Source organism: Rattus norvegicus, chromosome 5, assembly GCF_036323735.1.
Source record: "Rattus norvegicus strain BN/NHsdMcwi chromosome 5, GRCr8, whole genome shotgun sequence".
Taxonomy (NCBI): Eukaryota; Metazoa; Chordata; class Mammalia; order Rodentia; family Muridae; genus Rattus; species Rattus norvegicus.
This window is the reverse complement of record NC_086023.1, coordinates 153,511,825-153,531,480: the sequence shown is the minus strand read 5'-3', so window position 1 is coordinate 153,531,480 and position 19,656 is coordinate 153,511,825. Positions and strand designations below refer to the sequence as shown.

Sequence of the window (19,656 nt, the reverse complement as noted above, 5' to 3'; positions counted from 1 at the left end):
GTACTCAGTAGGCAGAGGCAGGTCAAGGCTATATAGCTAGTTCAGGACAGCCAAGGCTACCTTACTGAGACACTGCCTCAACATTTATTCTTTCTTTCTTTCTTTTTTTTTTTTTTACAAGATTTATTTTTCAATTATATGTGGGTGGGTACACTCATGTGAGTGCAGGTGCTCTCAGATGCAGGAGGCGTAGGTCCCTTTGGATTGGAGCTGACAGACAGATGTGAACTCAGGTCCTCTGCAAGAGCACTTGGTGCTCTTAATTGTGGACCCATTTCTATAGCCCCTTTTCTTTCTTCTTCTTTTTTTTTTTCCTTTTTTGGACATGTAGTTCAGGTTGGCTTTTAATTTACTAGGATTTAATTTATTATTAAATGGAGCCAGATGGTGGTGGCGCATAGCTTCAATCACGACCGGCCCTTAGGAGGTAGAGGCAGGTGGATCTCTTGCGTTTAAAGCCAGATTGGACTACAGAGTGCCTTCCAGGACCGCCAAGGCTAGCTACACAGAGAAACCCTTTTCGGGAAAAGAAAGAAAGAAAGAAAGAAAGAAAGAAAGAAAGAAAGAGGAAGAAAAGAAAGTAATGTCACTGGAACAATCCAAAAAAAAAAAAAAAAGGCTGTTCTCTGCTGTTGAGGACAAGATAGTTGGTAATGTGTTACTATTTTTATTTCCAGTGTTTCAAATTGTCTTGAAGCCAGACAGCCTGGGTTGCTCTCCCAAAATTACAATACCGTTAAGTTACTTTAAAATTACATGTTTCTTTGTTGTGTGGGTGTGTCACAGCTTGCAGGTGGAAGTCAGATAATTTACCTGAGTCAGTTCTTTCCTTCCATTCCAAGGATCTCAAGATAGTCACTGGGGCCGCTTCAAACCCTGAGCACTGACACCACCCTCAGGTGTAAATGACAGTATGACTGGGAGGGCAGTGACCGAAGTGTAAAGCCAGAGTTTTGTCTTTCAGATTACAGAACCTTCGCGGGACGCAGAAGGCCTTGAGGGCGTGGCTGGTTGCGTGGCTCTGGGCAGGGCGTGTCGGGGGCGTGACCTGAGCTGTGCTGTGACTTGGTCGCCGTGATGTTGGGGGCGTGGTCTGGCGCGGGGGCCGGTCCTGGGGCCTTCCCCACACGCCCCCCAGCGGAGGCCCGGAAGGGACCATTCGCGCTTCCGTCTCCGCCGGGGCCTCACGGAGGGCGGAGTTGCGGCCCGAGGACGCTACGCGAGCCCAGTTCCGGCGAGGAGGCCGCGCCAGTGACAGCGATGGCGGCGGAGTCGGCGCTCCAAGTTGTGGAGAAGCTGCAGGCGCGCCTGGCTGCGAACCCGGACCCCAAGAAGGTGAGCAGCGGGCGGGTGGGCGGCGCGGGCGGGCGTTGGGCGCGGCGCGGGCCCTGTAACGGTCGCGGGCTGGGTGAGATGGGGTTCTCCTCAGACCCGAAGCCAGGCCCCACGGAGCGGCGCGGGGCAGCGAGGAGTTCGCCGCCGGCGGGCGCCCCCCGACTGAGTGCTGAGGACTCGAGGGGCGGCCGGCCCTTTCGGCGCTCCCCGGGGTTCGGGCAGTCGCGCCAGCTGTTTGCCGGTCCTAGCCGAGCGACTCTGTCCGCTGGTTGGGGGTCCTGCGACTGTGCCGCTCGCCGGCTCCAGGACCCCTGTTCTTTCCCCTGTCCTTTAACGAGAAAACGGGGAACGCCTTGGGTTTTTGAGCTCTGCGCCTGGAACTCGGGTGCCTGGTGAGGGCGTGAGCGTGTTACACCGCTCTGACATACTGGAAGGTGGGAGCAGGCTGTGATGAGGAACCATGTTTAATTGCACTTCACTACTTTGTTGCTTCTTTTTAGAAACTGTTATCTTAAATACATTGTATCCCCTCCTGGTCCCCAGGTGACCAGGCTTCTCGCTGCTCTAGGAGAGGGTATGGTGGGAGTTAGGATCATTTTCACTGAAGTCTCTGGCCGAAAACACCGACGGGTGTGACATTGCTTGTCAGCGTTCTAGCTTGGGCCTGAGTTTCCTAAAAGGTGAAGTGTCCAGAGAGCTGAGTAAAAGAGGAAGTAATGGAGGGAGGCAGCAAGCGGACTTACACATGCAATCTAGGTTCCTATCCAGCACCAGCTCTGGACTTTGGGGTAGTTCTCTGCTCAGCCTGTCTCTTCTCTAGGTTCTTCCTGAAATACCAGCTGGCCCCAGGTGCTCTCTGTGTTAATCGCCATCTTTCAGAATTTCCAGTCCAGGACCCCATTCACTCTTGTTCCTAGTGGGTCACGGAGAGGGTTCTCTGGTTTTGAAGGTTTCACACTACCTCTCACCTCCAGGCCACCCCCATTCAGCTCAGAGATACACTTCTGAAGCTGTGTTATAAATCACCGAAAACGTAAATGTTTCAATTGTCTTGTGTTTTCCTTTCTATGGAGGCCTTGGGGGACCTTCAGTCAGACATATTTACAAGTTTCTTTTTACAATAACCCTTTGTGGGCATTTAATAAATGGTCATTATTTCCAAGTACCAGATTGCCTTCCTGAACACTATAAGACTTGTGACTGACCTTAAAGTAACCACCCTCATTTGGTCGTTTCCCCCAGCAGATTAAAAAAATAAAAATCCTCCGTGTAATATCTGTAGGTTTTTTTTTTCTCAGAATTTAAATTTTGGAATGGTCTATTTGTGTATGAAATGTCAGGGTAGAAAAGGTTTAAGTAAATTTTTTTAAACTCCTAATAAGTTTTTCAAAGGGTATTTAGTTTGTTGTTGTATTTGATTGTAGTTCTTGTGGTGTTGGCGGGGACTCCTAGGCTAACACTAGTAGGCAAGCCCTCTGCCACTGACAGCCCTATTTGGCTTTTCATTTCCCAGATAGAAAATTACCTTGGGGCAAGGGATATAGTTCAGTAGCAGCTTAGTGAGCTCCTGGCTTCTGTACCCACTAGGGAGAGAGAACTGAATGTGTTGTGAAGAGAGCAATATGGAGGTGAGGAAAATGTTGAGAGACCCCCGTGCAAAGGACCTGAAACGTTGATATTCAGAAACACGCTGACTGCAGAGAGAAAATTGCAAGCCGGCACACTGACTTTCTAACCTCCTTTTAACACAGCAAGCTCTCACAGGTTCTTGAAGTGGCAAGATGATTATAGAGCAGTATTGAATTTGCAACCAAATCTTGCTTCCAGACCATTATTAGCCAAAAGGCTGATTCCACACCTGTGTTTTTTGGGACCCCTGCTATTGGATTTTGGTGTTTTAAGTGTAAATTAGCTGTGTATTCACTCTACATTCGTTCCAAGCTCTAGCTAGGCTTACTTGTTAGAGAAAGTACTGGGAGATGACTTAGTTTTTGGTCCTATCATTGGATTGGAAACAATTTTCGTGATGGATAAAGTTAGCAGTCCAATTTATTAGGTTTTGAGTGTGAAAACTGAAGCACACAGATTGGTTGTAGATGGAGAACGAGGCAGTCACTGTTAGGAACTGGTTAGCTCCAAGGCTGGAAGCAGTGGGCAGGAGAACCTGAGATTCCTATGCATGGGACTGTGCAAACTTTTGTTATTTCTGTCATCTGTTAGCAGTGTTTGCTGGCTTTATGGATGAAACTTTGGGGTGACAATACAAGTTTCCATCTACTTGAAAGTACTTCCATAGTACTTTCTGCTTCTTATTGCTTCATTCATTCTTGGAATTTACTGAAAACAGGGGATGGTGAAGTCTTTTTCTTATATTGAGCTGAATCGCGAACTGAACTCTTGAAAATTTCAAGAGTTTTCATTGTGTCTGCAAAGGTAAGCAACAGGCAGCACTCACTTTGCCAGTTAGTGCAAAGCACATCCTCTTTGACTTCTGACTCCATTCCTCTATGTTGGCTGTGTCATTGGTCCTGTAACTGTCCTTGTGAGCTCCTTTGTCACATTAACTGTGAGCTGTTAGGTAGCACGGTACTGAGGAAGAGTTCCTGCTTTCTTCTTTCCTTCGAGGTGCATGAGTTAGGTGTTCCTTGCTTTCCTTTTAAGGACAGTGGTGTTAGCTGTTTCTTGGCTTTTTTGGCAAGTATGGAACCTCCCTGGACCCAGGTTCAGTATCAGTAAAATAGGAGAACAGTACGCACTACACAGGGTCAAATGAGACAAGCAGAGTGGATGGTATATAAATGTCCCCTTCTCGGGGAGAGGAGAACCACCCATTTTAACTCTTTCCAGCAACTCCAGATTTCCCTTTGAGAAAATGTTGTTAGCATTAGCCTTTGCATATGTTCCTGGGTTGGATCATAGAGGAAATGGAGAGTTTAAGTATCATTTTTACTCCATTAAGTTTCATATTCCCCAGATACACCACTGGGCCTCTTATTCCCAGTCAAACAAGATTGTCACCTGTGATCCAGTTGCTCTGCCTAGAGACCATGTTAAGTAATTATAGAAGTAGAATGACCAGAAAAACATACTTGTTGCTCCACCTTGTAGTAATATGAGGATTACAGCCTGGGCTACATAGAACGAGTCTTACTGTCTAATATTTAAATGTGAGGGCAGCAGTTACCTATTTTGTTTTATGTTGGTTTTTTAAAAAAGTTGTTTTATTTTTTATGAGTTTTACCTGCATGTACGTATGTTTACCAGATGCATGCCTGATGCCCATGGAGGTCAGAAGAGGGCATTAGGTCAGGTAGAACTGGGGTTACAGACAGCTGTGAGCCACCATAAGGGTTCTGGGAACTGAACCCAGGTCCTCTGCAAGAGTAACCAGTGCTCTTAGCCACTGGGCCATCTCTTGAGCCCTGTTTTGAATTTAAAAATTGAAATAGTTATGCATATATGTTGTATGTGCATATAACCAAAAAGCTCCAATCTCCTGATAGTTTGTACACATGTATGTGGGTGCCCCTAGAAGCCAGTAGAGGACATCAGGTACTCTAAGCTGGTGTAACAGATGGCTGTGACTGCCAGATTGTCTGGGAACTGAACTTGGATTCTCTGGAAGAGCAACAAGTGTTCTTAACCACTGACCCATCTCTCCAGCTCCATGTTTTTGCTTTCGAGTGAGGATTTGCCATGTACTGTGGCCTACAATGTGTAGCCCAGGCTGGCATCAGACTTTGAGGGCTGGGTTTACGAGGGCATAGTACCACAGCTGGCTCCGTTGTCTGTTTACACCGCTGTACTTTACCACACTCCCACGTGTGGAAAGTGTTTGTATTACATACCCATTCTTAGAAAAAGGCTTAGCCAATCCTGACATACGTTGGAAATTAAGTAGGAGTTGCCTGAGCAGTGTCTGGTCCAGGATCCAGGGTAGGGCATGGAAGGAGGTATTGGCTGAATGAAACGATTAGGGATGAACATGTTTATTAACTTTTATGGTGTTGCAGACACCATGACTAAGCACTGCACCGGGTTTGTCCCAATGAATCCTACAGCTGGCAGCAAATGGAGACACTGGTTTTGATTTGCAGATGAAGTAACTAAGGTTCAGGGAGGTTACTGACTTTCACATGATCAGGCAAGAAGCTGAGACGACCTGTCTGTCACTCCATCTTGAGCTCTGCTCCACCAGTTTTGACCTAGTTTTAAAGACTTTAGAAAGGAAATGGACAAACCCAAATCTTTGTGATCTACCCAGAAATGTTTGATCATTATTAACAGCAAAGCTCTGACTTCAGGAACTCAGATTGGTCTTGACTTCCCTTTTGTGTTGAAGACTTCTGTTAAACACTAGCCTTTCAGGAGGTTTGTAGGTCCTTTTCTCCTGTGGAATCCTTGTTCTACTTTAGATGTATCAAGTCTGTAGATAATTTCTCTAAACTTGTTACCTTTCACAGTCCTCTGCAAACTGATAGTTGCTGATGGCAGTGTTTGATTGGTTTTTGTTTTGTTTTTGTGAGCAGGGGGCGGGATCTCCCTTTTTGAAACCCAGAGGACCTTTGAACTCAGGGTGATCCTTCTACCTCAGTTTCCTAAATGCTGGGATTATAGACATTAGTCACCATGCCAGGCAAGTTAGTAAGGGTTTTTAACATTATTTATTTAGTTTGCGTATGGATGTTTTGTTTGCATGAATGTCTGCACTTCATGCATACCTGGTGCCCTTGGAGGCTAGAAGAGAGCATTGGATCCCCTGGAGCTAGAGTTTCAGATGATTTGAGCCTCCATGTGAGTGTTGGAAGTCAAACAAATACAGGTCCTCTGGAAGAGCAGCCGATGAGCCATTTCCCCAGTCCCATTTAGTGAGTTTTAATTCACTTCTCTGTTTCTTCTTTACCCTTGGAGAAGAAAGTAGTTAAAGACACATAATCTGGGCTTGAGAAATGACTCAGTGGGTAAGAGCACTGACTGCTCTTCCAGAGGTCCTGAGCTCAATTCCCAGCAACCACATGGTGGCTCACAACCATCTGTAATGAGATCTGATGCCCTCTTCTGGTGTGTCTGAAGACAGCTATAGTGTACTCACATACATAAAATAAATTTCTAAAAAGAAAAAAACCGTGGGCTGGGGATTTAGCTCAGTGGTAGAGCGCTTACCTAGGAAGCGCAAGGCCCTGGGTTCGGTCCCCAGCTCCGAAAAAAAACCCCCCCCAAAAAAAAAAAAAAAGCGTAATGTAGTCAGGCTTGGTGACATAGTCCTGTAACCCTGCAGTCCCAGAGGCTAAGGCAGGAAGTTTAAAAGCCGAGGCCAAGCCTGAGTAAGCTAGTGAGGCTGTCTCTAAACATAAGAAGGCTAGGCTCTGGCTTGGCAATAGAGCACTTGTTAGCATAGTTAAGCTCTAGGTTCAATGTCTAGTACTATAAACAGGAAACCCCAAAAGCTGCAAAAGAGGGCTTGGGAGATGTAGCTCATTTGGTAACAATGAGCTTGTTTCAGAAGAGTTAGGACCTGAGTTCGGTCCCCTGTACCTGTGTAGAAATGCTGTGCTGGTATCACCCTTTTGTAATTCCAGTGTTGGAGAGGCAGAGACAGAGCTGCCCCGGAACTCACTGATCAGTGAACTTAGCTTAACTGGTGAGTTCCAGGCCAGTGATTGTGGCACTGATTGTTGGGTTTTTTGAGACTGGGTCCCAGTTTAGATGAGGCCGGCCACCTCCCCTCACCTAAACAGTGCTTGGATTAATGGCGTGCAGTGCCATGCCCAGCATGGTGGTAGTTGTCCTGTGCTCCACAGACACACACGAGTATACAACACACACAGTTTTAAAAAGTCACTAAAGAAAGCCAAGACTCTAAAACCATATAGACTAAAGTGAATGTCTTGGGCTAGTAACAAGGCCTTTCTTCACACCTAAGATAACAAATAGCACCCATAGTTGTTATTGTTACTATGAAGAGCATCACTCCAAATATCTCACCATCAAGCACATGGTATCATCTGCCTCAGAGAAGGTCCGTATGACTATAGAAATTAATACTTGTTTCATTCTCTCTGCAGCTATTGAAATATTTGAAGAAACTTTCCGTCTTACCTATTACAGTAGACATTCTTGTGGTAAGAATTTTTAACTGTATTATGTGGCTGTACTGATGCAAATGTTTCTCACTGAGAGAGGATAGAGGGAGACGTGAGGATAGGCTTTACAAGTGAAAGAAGGCAGATGCAAAACACGCATAGTGTATGATTCTGTTATATGGAATGTCCAGAATGGGCTAATCAATGGGCAGAAAAGGGATGTGTGGTTGTTAGGGCTTGGGGATTGGAAGGAACAGGGTTTATTTTATGTTCTAGAGTTAGGTGGTGGGAAGTATGAGGAATTATGAGGAGGTAAGTATGAAGGTAAAGTACAGGAATCACTGTACTTTAAAATGGTGGATTTTATGTCATGTGACAAGGTAGGCAGGCATGCTGTGGAAGAAGCTCAGGGCGTTATGCATGACAGACAAGTGCCCTCAGCTAAGCTGTGTGACTAGTTCCTGTTACTTGAATTTTGGTTCAAAAATTTTAGTTCAGAATATAAAGATTTATTCTTTTACTTACATGTGTGTACCAGTGCGACTTTGAGTATTTAAATGCCCAAAGAGAACATTAGGACCTCAGATTCTCTCAAATTGCAGTTGTAGGCAATTGGGAGCTACCTGATGTGGGTGCTGCAAAGTTGTCACTCTTTCCCTCAATTCAAAATGTAAATACGTGAGGTGCATGAGAGATAGGCGAGTGTTTGAGTGCTTACTAATCTTCCAAAGAACTCCAATTCAGTTTCAGCATTGTCAGGCAGCTTATAGCTGCCTTTAGTTAACTCCAGTTGACCTCTGAGACAGCTGCTCACACATGGCCTATACTTAATTATGTACCTATGTATGTACGTATGCGTGGGCACACACACACACACACACACACACACACACACACACACACACACACATAGAAGCATAAATCTTTTACAAAGTTTAATACATGAAAAGAATATTGGCTTTGCATCTACTAGTCATAGATTCTAATTCTAGGAAACTTCTAGGCTGGCATGGTTGTGTATGCCTTTGTAGGTGAGTCTGAGTCCAAGGCCAGCCTGGTATACATACTGAACCCGGTCTTTTCAAAAACAAACAAACAAACAAACAAACAAACCCAAATTTCCATGGCTTTAGGCTGATTCCTTCCTTCCTTAAGGGTTATGATGAGGACTTCACTGACTCAGGGAAAGCATGCTGCATCAAACCCTATCCCTCCTTGTTACAGTCTGTGGTTCTGGTCTGTTCTGATGACCTTCTCTAAACCTGTGGGCTTCATTACTTTGTGTCAGACATCTGAACATAGACTACAAAGTAACTTAGCATAAGGCTTGGGTGTTTTATTAGAGGAGTATGTATTTGTTGCTTTTCTCCAACAGGAAGTTTTACTTCTGTAGAAAATCATGCCTTTAGGCTCAGAATCCTCAATCAATTCCTGTGTTACATTTATAGGAGACTGGGGTGGGGAAAACAGTGAACAGCTTTCGGAAACATGAGCAAGTGGGAAACTTTGCCAGAGACCTGGTTGCCCAGTGGAAGAAGCTGGTTCCAGTAGAACGGTAAGAACATTTCTTCTCTGCTTGTTCTGCTTCACATGTCAAACTGTGTTACCTCAATTTTAAAAACAACCCACTATTATTGTAGGTTATTGTAGAATATATGATAAAGTATCGAGAATAAATTTTCTCTTTTTAAAGATTTATTTATTTATTTATTATTTATTTATTATATATGAGTACACTGCAGCTGTCTTCCGACACACCAGAAGAGGGCATCAGATCTCATTTCAGATGGTCGTAAGCCACCATGTGGTTGCTGGGATTTGAACTCAAGACCTCTGGAAGAGCAGTCAGTGCTATTCTTTTTTTTTTTTTTTTTTCCCGGAGCTGGGGACCGAACCCAGGGCCTTGCACTTGCTAGGCAAGCGCTCTACCACTGAGCTAAATCCCCAACCCCAGTCAGTGCTGTTAACTACTGATCCTTGCAACCTATGTGGTGAAAGGAGAGCTCTGGCTCCTTAAGGTTGTCCTCTGGCCTCCATGTGTGTATAGTGCAGGCTTCTCATTGAAATAAATATGTAAAAATGCAAACAAATATTTTTTTTCTTAAATTTTTTTTGGTTGGTTGGTTTTGGTTTTTGGGACAAGGTCTCTTACTATAGCCACATTGGAACTCAAGACCAGGCTGGCCTTGAACTCAGAGATCTGCCTGCCTATGCCTGTGAGTGCTGGAATTAAAGAAATGGGCCGGGGTTGGGGATTTGGCTCAGTGGTAGAGCGCTTGCCTAGCAAGCACAAGGCCCTGGGTTCGGTCCCCAGCTCCAAAAAAAAAAAAAAAAAAAAAAAGAAGAAGAAATGGGCCAACATGCCAGGGTACAATTCTTTTTTTTTTTTTTTTTTTTTTTTTTTTTTAATGAGAAACATTAACATTTTGTTGGGTGTTTTTTGAGCACAGGTATGTTGAGGACTGAGCACAGATTCTCTCACTTAGCAAGCATACTAAGGGTGGAAGTGGCTGGAACTGTGCTCAGAGATCAGAGGATAGTTTTTAAGAAATGGTTTTCTTCTGCCACCATGGGATTGGACTAGGATCTTGAGGCTTGCATGACAAGTATTATCTTTTGAGCTGTCAGACTGGCCTTAATATCTTCTTTTAAAACATGGTCTCATTCTGTGACTCAATCTAATCCAGCCTTGAACATGCTATGTAACATGGTGACCTTGAACATCTGATTCCTCAACAATCCTATCAGCCTCCTTGGTACTGGAATTATAGGTGTGAGCCAGCACTTGTGGCCTGGTCCTTGTTTTGTTTCGTGGTGAGGCAGGGTCTTCTGTAGCCCACTGGCCTTGAACTTGCTTTGTAGCAGAGGATGAACTGCCTTGAGCATCTGAGTTCCTGACCCACCACCCAAGTGTTGGGATGGAGCCTGTGCCTCCATGGCTGAGGTCAGGTCTGAGACTTGGAAGAGGCTAATGCTGAGACCTGCTTCTGCTCTGGCTTTTGTTCTAGAAACAATGAGGCTGAGGATCAGGATTTTGAGAAGAGCAATTCCCGCAAGCGTCCCCGAGATGTTCCCCAGCAGGAGGAGGAAGCGGAGGGGAACTACCAGGAAAGCTGGCAAGCCTCAGGCAGCCAGCCCTACAGCCCTGAGCACAGACAGAAAAAGCACAGAAAACTTCCTGAGCTTGAAAGGCCTCACAAAGTGGCTCATGGTCACGAGAGGAGAGATGAAAGGAAGAGGTGTCACAAAGTGTCACCACCATATTCTTCAGACCCCGAGTCGTCTGACTATGGTCATGTTCAATCTCCTCCACCTTCAAGTCCCCATCAAATGTATACAGACCTCTCTAGGTCCCCAGAGATGGACCAGGAACCCATCGTCTCACACCCGAAGCCTGGGAAAGTCCACAGTAATACCTTTCAGGACAGACTAGGGGTTAGTCACCTGGGTGAGCACCAAGGGAAAGGGGCTGTTAGCCAAAACAAGCCACACAAATCTTCCCACAAGGAGAAACGCCCTGTGGATGCCAGGGGGGATGAGAAGAGCTCTGTCATGGGCAGAGAGAAGTCACACAAAGCCTCTTCCAAAGAGGAGAGCCGAAGGCTACTCTCAGAGGACAGTGCCAAGGAGAAGCTGCCCTCCAGTGTTGTCAAGAAAGAGAAGGACAGAGAAGGCAACAGCCTCAAGAAGAAGTTGTCACCTGCCTTAGATGTTGCTTCAGACAACCACTTTAAAAAGCCCAAACACAAGGACTCCGAGAAAATCAAGTCTGACAAAAACAAGCAGAGTGTAGATAGCGTGGACTCAGGACGAGGGACAGGAGACCCATTACCCAGAGCCAAGGATAAAGTTCCCAACAACCTGAAGGCTCAGGAGGGGAAAGTAAGAACTAACTCGGATCGAAAGTCACCAGGCTCACTCCCTAAAGTAGAAGAGATGGACATGGATGATGAGTTTGAGCAGCCCACCATGTCCTTTGAGTCATACCTCAGCTATGACCAGCCCCGCAAGAAAAAGAAGAAGGTTGTGAAAACTTCCGGTACAGCACTTGGAGAAAAAGGACTTAAAAAGAAGGACTCTAAAAGCACTAGTAAAAACTTGAACTCGGCTCAGAAATTACCCAAGGTGAATGAAAACAAGTCAGACAAGTTGCAGCCAGCTGGAGCCGAACCCACGAGGCCTAGAAAGGTAACTGACTGCTCTGTCTCTCCTGCCTGCCTGCCAAGTGTGGAAAGCCCGCCTGCCAGGCCGCTGCTGCCATATGATTTCTTTACCGTACAACCCGCCAGGCCACTGTCCTGCTGCCATTCAACTGGTTGAGTTTTGATCGTTATTAATATTCTCAGCCATGCTAGCAGTTAAGGTGGACAGTGACAGGATAAGCTTTATTCCGGGCTAGGGAGGAAGCTCAGTAGTACAGTACTCACTGAGAATGTATGAGACCCTACATTTACTTCTTAGCGCCTCACAATTTTCTAAGACATTTTTTTGCCCTATCAGCATTTATTTCAGTGACCCTAACTGGTGTCATGGGTGACTTGTAGCTCCCTCTCCTTGACCTGCTTGCCTGTATGGTATGCTTGGTTAGCCGACTGCAGGGAAGAAAGCTGGGTTCACAGGGTGGGCTCTGCACTCTCTCTTGCAGGTCCCTACTGATGTGCTGCCAGCATTGCCAGACATCCCCTTGCCCGCCATACAAACCAACTATCGTCCCCTTCCCTCCCTCGAGTTGATCTCCTCCTTTCAGCCAAAGCGAAAAGGTAATTTTGGACATCTTTTTCATTTATTTTCATTTTTTTGAAAAAGAGTCTGTTTCAAAATTGTGTAGCCTTAGAACTCACTTTGTAGAACAGGCTGGCTTTGAAGTCAGATTCACCTGTCTCTGCCTCCCAAGTGCTAGGTTTAAAGATTATATTTTTAGTTTGCCTGCATTAGTGTTTCGCAGGCATCTATGTCTGTTCACCAAGTGTGTGTGCTGCCCAAGGAGGTCCCTAGAGGAGGCTGTTGGAGCCCTTGCTGCCGGAGTTAGAAAGTGGTGGGCCGGGGTTGGGGATTTAGCTCAGTGGCCCTGGGTTCGGTCCCCAGCTCCGAAAAAAAGAAGAAAAAAAAAAAAAAAGTGATGGGCTGCCGTGTGGGGGCTCTTCACTATGGGCTGGAGATCTTTTGTGATTTGCTGGTTTTCTTCTTTCTACAGCTTTCTCTTCACCCCAGGAAGAAGAAGAAGCTGGGTTCACAGGACGCAGAATGAATTCTAAGATGCAGGTGTATTCAGGTTCCAAGTGTGCCTATCTCCCCAAAATGATGACCTTGCACCAGCAGTGTATCCGGGTGCTTAAGAATAATATTGACTGTGAGTCACCGATCTCTTGATTATGCTACTGCCCTGGGACTTTGTCACAGGGAGCTTGGCTGCCATTCAGCACTCACCTTCTCACCTCTGGTTTCTCTGCAGCCATCTTTGAAGTGGGAGGAGTCCCCTATTCTGTTCTTGAACCTGTCTTGGAGAGGTGCACACCCGATCAGCTCTACCGAATAGAGGAATGCAATCATGTGAGTGCCCTAAGTGGGAATGGCGTACCTTCCTGGCTCTTTTTCCAAAGGTAGCTTTGTCTCTGGATTGCCTTGGCCGAAGGGCAGGTCAGAGGGCAAATCACTGTTCTGGGCATGTTTGGTTTGCACGTCTCGACCTTTACACAAGCATACTTTTTGTGTCTGCTCCTGGGAGCCTTTTTGTTTTGATTGTTTGGCTAATTTTTTGGTTTTGGTTTTTTTCAAGACAGAGTTTGGTTCTCCTGGAAGTCACTGTGTAGACCAGGCTACCCTTCATACTTAGAAACCCACCTACCTCTCCCTCTCGGGTGCTGAGAGTAAAGGCGTGAGCAACTACGCCTGCTTCCTGCTATCTATCTAGTGATTTGCCTTCTTCCCAGTAGTGTGGTTCTGTAACTACTGCTACCACATCACCCTCCCTCTCCCACACCATAGGCATTGGGTCATGGGTAGGTAATGGAGAGATGTGTGGGAAAGTTGTATAGAAGTCTTGGTCCTGGTTCCAGGTATTAATTGAGGAAACAGATCAGTTGTGGAAAGTTCACTGTCACCGGGACTTTAAGGAAGAAAGACCAGAAGAGTATGAGTCTTGGAGGGAGATGTACCTGAGGCTTCAGGACGCCCGAGAGCAGCGGCTGCGCCTGCTCACAAACAACATCCGGTCTGCACATGCCAATAAGCCAAAAGGTACAGGAAGTGTGGGGTTGGGCAAGGGCATCCAGGTGGGGCTGTGTCTCCTGCCTCTGGCTGCTCAGAGATTGGGTTCACAGGACCTGAGGAGCCCTGGTTTGGAGCTCTAGAAGACTCTAGACCAGTGGTCTCTGGGTTGTGACTCCTTTGAGGCGTTCAAAAAACATTTCACTAGTTGCCTAGAACCCTAGTTTGAGGAAAACAGACAAATTTACATTACCATTCACAATAGTAGCAAAATTACAGTTAGGAAGTAGCCATAAAAAATAACTTTATGGGTGATCTGGAGAGATGGCTCAGAGGTTAAGAGCACTGACTGTTCTTCCAGAGGTCCTGAGTTCAATTCCCAGCAACCACATGGTGGCTCACAACCATCTGTAATGGGATCCGATGCCCCGTTCTGGTGTGTCTGAAGACAGCAACAGTGTACTCATTTTTCTTTTTTTTTTTTTTTTTGGTTCTTTTTTTTTTTTTTTCGGAACTGGGGACCGAACCCAGGGCCTTGCGCTTCCTAGGTAAGCGCTCTACCACTGAGCTAAATCCCCAGCCCCAACAGTGTACTCATATAAAATAAATAAATCTTTAAAAAAAAATAATAATTTTATGGTTGGGGTCACCACAACATGAGGAACTGTATTAAATGTCATAGCATTAGGAAAGTTGAGAACCACTGCTCTAGACTCTCAAATTGGGTGCCTTTCATATGAAGGTAAATATTGATGTTTTGTGTTTCTACTCAGGACGACAAGCAAAGATGGCCTTTGTGAACTCTGTGGCCAAGCCACCGAGAGATGTTCGACGGAGGCAGGAGAAGTTTGGAACCGGGGGAGCAGCTGTCCCTGAGAAAGTCAGGCAAGATCTCTGCTGCGTGGTCGTTACCCTGAAGGGGAGCTGGGGGCAGGAAGTGCCTGACTTTGTGGTGGCGGCAGGCATTGGAGAGTGCGTTCCTGAATGATTCCTGGATCTGCACTTTCCCTCTGCCTTAGTGTCCCTTCTCATTGCTGAGGTGGAGCATTTCCGTTTCTTACACGTGTGCTCCTGTAGAGGAAGGACCCGACCCTGCAGGGCGGGCTCCATCTCAGCAGGAGACTCTATCTCGTAATTAGGTGGCTCCTGAGAAATGACACCCAAGGTCGGCTTGGCCTCTACATGAACATCTCTGCCCATGGTCCCCACATCTGCATACATATACATACCAAAGCAAAACAAATTCCCAGGGTGACTACATTTTTTTTTAGGGCATGTGAGCATTTCCAAATGATAGACTGACATTTTTTTTTTTTTTTTTTTTTTTTTTTGGTTCTTTTTTTTCCGGAGCTGGGGACCGAACCCAGGGCCTTGCGCTTCCTAGGTAAGCGCTCTACCACTGAGCTAAATCCCCAGCCCCGATAGACTGACATTTTAACAGGAAAAGCTTAGTGTGACTGTCACTCTCAATAAAGGGCTGACAGCTGTATCTGATTCTTCACCAGGACTCAGTGTACCAGGCCACCGCACAGAGCCACAGCGCAGTCACCCAGTCACCCAGCAACAGCTCTGTTAGATTGTGTGCTGTGTTCCAGCTAATTATCAGCTTTGTTCCGTGTTTCAGGATTAAGCCAGCACCATATACAACAGGAAGCAGCCATGTTCCTGCCAGCAACAGCAGCAGCAGCTTCCACTCAAGTCCTGAGGAGCTGGCCTACGAAGGGCCCAGTACCAGCAGTGCCCACTTAGCTCCTGTGGCCAGCAGCTCTGTTTCCTATGATCCCAGGAAACCAGCTGTGAAGAGTAAGCAACTTTGGTGGGAGCAGGCTGTGGGCTGGTGGGGAATCTTGACACAGACGTTATCGGACAAAGAACACCAGCCAAGTCAGACTGGCCCTCCTCAGGTGTTCATGCTTATTAGCTCATCCTGAGACCCATTGCTCTGGGGGGCTGGAGGCTCTGGATACGTGTGTGTGTGTGTGTGTGTGTGTGTGTGTGTGTGTGTGTGTGTGTGTGTGTGTTACAAAGTTAAATTGTCGGCATTATGGCCCCAAAGGTCAGCAAAGACTTCTGACTGATTTGTGTCTTGAGCTATCCATGAGCACAGCAGCCAGTCTTCAAAAGCTGTAAGAGATGCTGCTGGTTCTGCACCTACGGGGTCTGCCTTAGGACGGGGTTTCTCTGGCACCTTTTCAGACAGTTCCTGCTGGTTAGTCCATTTGTGCATGGAGGTGAGATACACAGCCATGGAAAACAAACTTAGCCTGGCTTTGCTATGAACCACAGTGGCATATGTCTGTCCTGCCTCCAATCTGAAGCAACTGTCTCCTTTTTCTTCACAGAAATTGCCCCGATGATGGCCAAGACCATTAAAGCATTCAAGAACAGATTTTCCCGACGATAAACAGGACTTGCCTTGGAGGTTGAGTCTGGAAGCAGGACTACAGGGACTATGGGGACGGGAGAAGAGGATGTCCACAGAAGACCCGTATCTTTTGCTCTGTGGAACTTTTGGCCTCTGACTCCTGCACAGTTCCAGGTGTCCCCCTCTGTGCCTCAGCCCTGCACCCTGCTTGTAGCACACTTCAGATTTCTGAAGACAGTATGAGCCTCAGTCTTACTGAGGACTTTAAGATCAGTTATACTTTTGTTGCTAATTAGCATCTTTGTAAACTATAAGACATAGTTTTAATTAATAAATATTGCCCCCAGATGTATTTATAATACCCCCAGGGGTTTTTATTTTATTTTATTTTCTCTTTGGTCCACTATATTTAGCCCTTTACTTTCCAGGTCCTTTATTAAAGTTAGATGAGCCTAGCGAAAGCCATTCTTGTCCTAGTCAGCTCTTCTGAGTAGACACTGGTCCTTCAGAGCCAGTGTGTCACTCCAAACCCAGATGCAGGGCTAGGAGTGAGTGAATGCCAGGATGCCTGTCCTCCAGGGGAGCCTCCCTGCTGAAACCCCCACTGTTCCTTGGTGGGCACTTTTCTTCAGTAGATTTGTTAAGGAAGGCCGTTTGCATCATCTTCAAAGCATACTACTCTCCCCCATTTTCCAGCTCACTGGAGGACAGAGCCTAAGAGATGAACTGATGTAGGACCTCAGCAGTTTTATAATTTTAGTTTCTGGTTCAGTATTTTACACACAGACAGACACACAGACACACAGACCCTTCCTTATTTTGTCTCTCCCTGCACTGTGGGGAAACACACATGACAGGGCTTTTGTAGCTCTGATGTGGTTGGGGGGTTTGAAAAGCCAGCACTTTATTTCCTTGTTCTCTATGAATTCCTACCAGGAGTGAGTGGTTTAGAGCATTGTAGTGCTGTGAAGCTTGCTCGTGTTGGACAGGAAAGGTGCTGACGTGGCCAGAGGAGCAGCAGTGCACTGTAGCCAGCAGAGAACTCTGTGAAGCCTCCGCCTTCTGAGTGTTGGCCAGAGTTAGGGATGGGCCACCTGCCGAAGGGTAGATGGTCACCCTGGTCCCAGCCAGTCAGTTTCTAGATGACATGCAGGCAAGGTCAGAGCTAGGAGGACAGTGCCAGCTCCTTCCTTGCTGTCAGAAAACAGAGCAGGACTCACTTGGTTATGAACCTGGTGAAATACACTACGAACTTGAGGGGCCAGCCTGCTAAACTGGGCCAGTGCACCTACCCTCGAGACCTCAGGCTAACGAAGCCTCCAAGGCAGCACACGAACCTGCACAGCTAAAGCTAACGCCCTGCCCCACCCCACCCCTCCCAACCCCCACAGCCTTACTGTGCTTTGCTATGCTGGGTCCCAGTTGCCTTGGGACACAGGTACTGCTAAGTAAAACAAATTTCTCTTGGTTGCTTGTTTCACCATACCAGCTCTCTCAGCCTGACTTCAAAGTCTAACATCAGGTCTCTTAGCTGAACTCAAAGGGACATCTGTACTAGGAGCCAGGCCCTGCTGTCTAGAACAGCCCCTCTCTAGGTGTTGACCACCTCAGATTTATGCCTTAGCTGTGTTTCCCAGATTTCCCTTTGCCGATTCTCCTGTTGTGGATTTGGTTGTGGATGATTTAATTCCCCTTAATTCCCCTTAGGAGTTTGTAGGCCTAGGGGAAGAAAGGACACACATTTATCCAGTGTCAGCATCCGGTTTGGCACAAAGATTTCTGAGGCACCCAGTTTACTTAGAGCCAGATTTTCTACCCTTTCAAGAGTGTCTGCGTCAGGGATATGACTGGTGAGAACAGTGAGGGGCTCAGGAGGCAGCTGTCCCCACAGCCCCTCACCCCATGCACAATGGCCACAAAGCAGACACAGTCATGTTCAAATATTGGTCACATTTGTGAAGACTCGTGCAATTTTTTCTGTGCTACACTACATACAGATCACACGTGATGGACTAGCCCTTTGCGGTCCTTGGTGTCACAGGGCTCTCGGGGGCTTGCTTTCTCTGCTTTGAGGCAGGAGGGCAGGAGTGAGCGCCATCCCGCTCTGCATTTGTATTTTGGTCCCAAAATGTAAATACGATTTTCTATGTTACTTTTTTGTGGTAACTACAAGATGAATATTTTAATTAGATAAGTTATACAAAAAGGAAAATCCCATGTCTAAATAAAAAGCAAAAAACTTCTACCTGCTGAGCCTTTCTTCCTCATCTTGTAAGGGAAGAGATACCAAGCACTAGATGCCTGCTCTTTAGTCTCGGGGCTGTGTTCACACTGACGGAGTTGCCGAAGCGCCCTGGAAGTTCAGCATCTTCATGGTGTACCGCTGAATGTGGAGGTGAGGTTTGTGGCAAGCATCTGAACCAGGAGACAAGTTCAGTCTTAAGGTAGCAAACATCTTCAGGGGGACAAGGTGGACATTTTCTGTATATGGTCAATATTCACACTGGGACCAAAGGAAGATTCCCTGATTCTGATGCATTCATGTTTCTGACATTGTCTTGTTCACGTTAAACAATACACATTCACTCAGGACTGTACTTGCTTCTAATAGGCCTAGCCTTAAAAGGTTGACATTTCTACCTAGAGCAGAGCAAGGCCAGAGAGGAATTTGAGAGACAACACTCCTCCCCCCACAAAAAAGCAAAACAAAACAAAAACAAGGGCACTCGAGTGTAAGGAGCAGTTGTTGAGGGCCTGCGTTGTTCCATTGTCTCTTGTGGTTCTTGGAAGGCCTGGGTTAGTAACCGCGTCTGTTAGCAACTGTGACTCAGTCGTAGGTAGCATAGCCGTGTTGAATAGCTTCAAGGGGCAGAATGGAAAGATTTGAGACTCAGGCTCTTGAACTACAAAGATTTGAGCCCCTCTGGCTCTTAGTCTCTCCTCACAGGTGTGATAGCCTCACTTTTCCCTTGGCATCCTGAGATGACAATTTGGTCAGAACCAGCCATGTTGGCCCTGGCTGAGCTGCACAAATTTTTAGCATTTGCTCAACTGCAACCCTGCTTATATCTGCCGGGGCAGACTTCGCATAAAACAACCTTGGTCTTGAAGTACTCGGTTCTCACATGCATCCTAGGTAGTCAGCCATATTTGGTGGAGGATGAAACGACAATTATATAGTTCAGATTGGCCTTAAGCTTTGAGTGATCCTCCTGCCTCAGCCTCATGAAGGCTGTGATTACAACCATGTACCTCTGTAGCTTGTCTTTTGATACTATGTTGGTTCTTTCACCCTTCACTGTCTTCCTTCCACCCTTCCAACCCCCTAACTGAATAATGGCAGGGGTCAGATGGGTGATGTCATTTTTAGACTACTTCCTGCTGACTGGGGCGATGAGATCCTGGGGCAAGTTAGATCTTCACCATCAAGATGCCTAAATTCTTGTTATTGTTCCTTGGCACAAAACTACTTAAAAACTATGTCCAACAGCAGCCAACAACCCATATCCTCTGAAAAGTTCCCAGAATTCTAAATGTCCCACAATTGCAAAAACTATCTGCAGTTGGAAAATTCACCCCTACCCCCCACCTCCCCAGAGTATGAGTCAAATCATAGCTACTGTGAGCAATCTGAAGCAACCCCACCCCACTCTGGGATTAAAAACA

The 19,656-nt window shown here is 46.4% G+C and overlaps 1 protein-coding gene and 1 long non-coding RNA gene across 4 annotated transcripts in view; one reads left to right on the top strand and one right to left on the bottom strand.

Moving 5' to 3' along the window:
* The window catches only part of LOC134487012 (uncharacterized), a 55,322-nt gene extending 54,373 nt beyond the window's left edge, over window positions 1-949 (bottom strand). For both annotated transcript variants that reach the window (XR_010066682.1, XR_010066681.1), the window contains exon 1: window positions 814-949. This is a non-coding gene — a long non-coding RNA (uncharacterized LOC134487012). The remainder of the gene's footprint in view (window positions 1-813) is intronic.
* On the top strand, window positions 662-18,235 carry Eloa (elongin A). Of its 2 annotated transcripts, NM_017103.2 has the most exons (11): window positions 1,195-1,335; window positions 7,401-7,457; window positions 8,867-8,973; window positions 10,427-11,606; window positions 12,064-12,178; window positions 12,613-12,768; window positions 12,871-12,968; window positions 13,475-13,655; window positions 14,399-14,510; window positions 15,250-15,428; window positions 15,968-16,351. In NM_017103.2, exons 1-11 carry the CDS (start codon window positions 1,261-1,263, stop codon window positions 16,027-16,029), a joined length of 2,322 nt encoding a protein of 773 aa, NP_058799.2. In that variant the 5' UTR covers window positions 1,195-1,260; the 3' UTR covers window positions 16,030-16,351. The 2 variants fall into 2 exon arrangements, with proteins under 2 accessions (XP_063143264.1, NP_058799.2); XM_063287194.1 differs by having other exon boundaries at window positions 662-1,335; window positions 15,250-18,235.
* The last annotated feature ends 1,421 nt before the right edge of the window (window positions 18,236-19,656 follow it).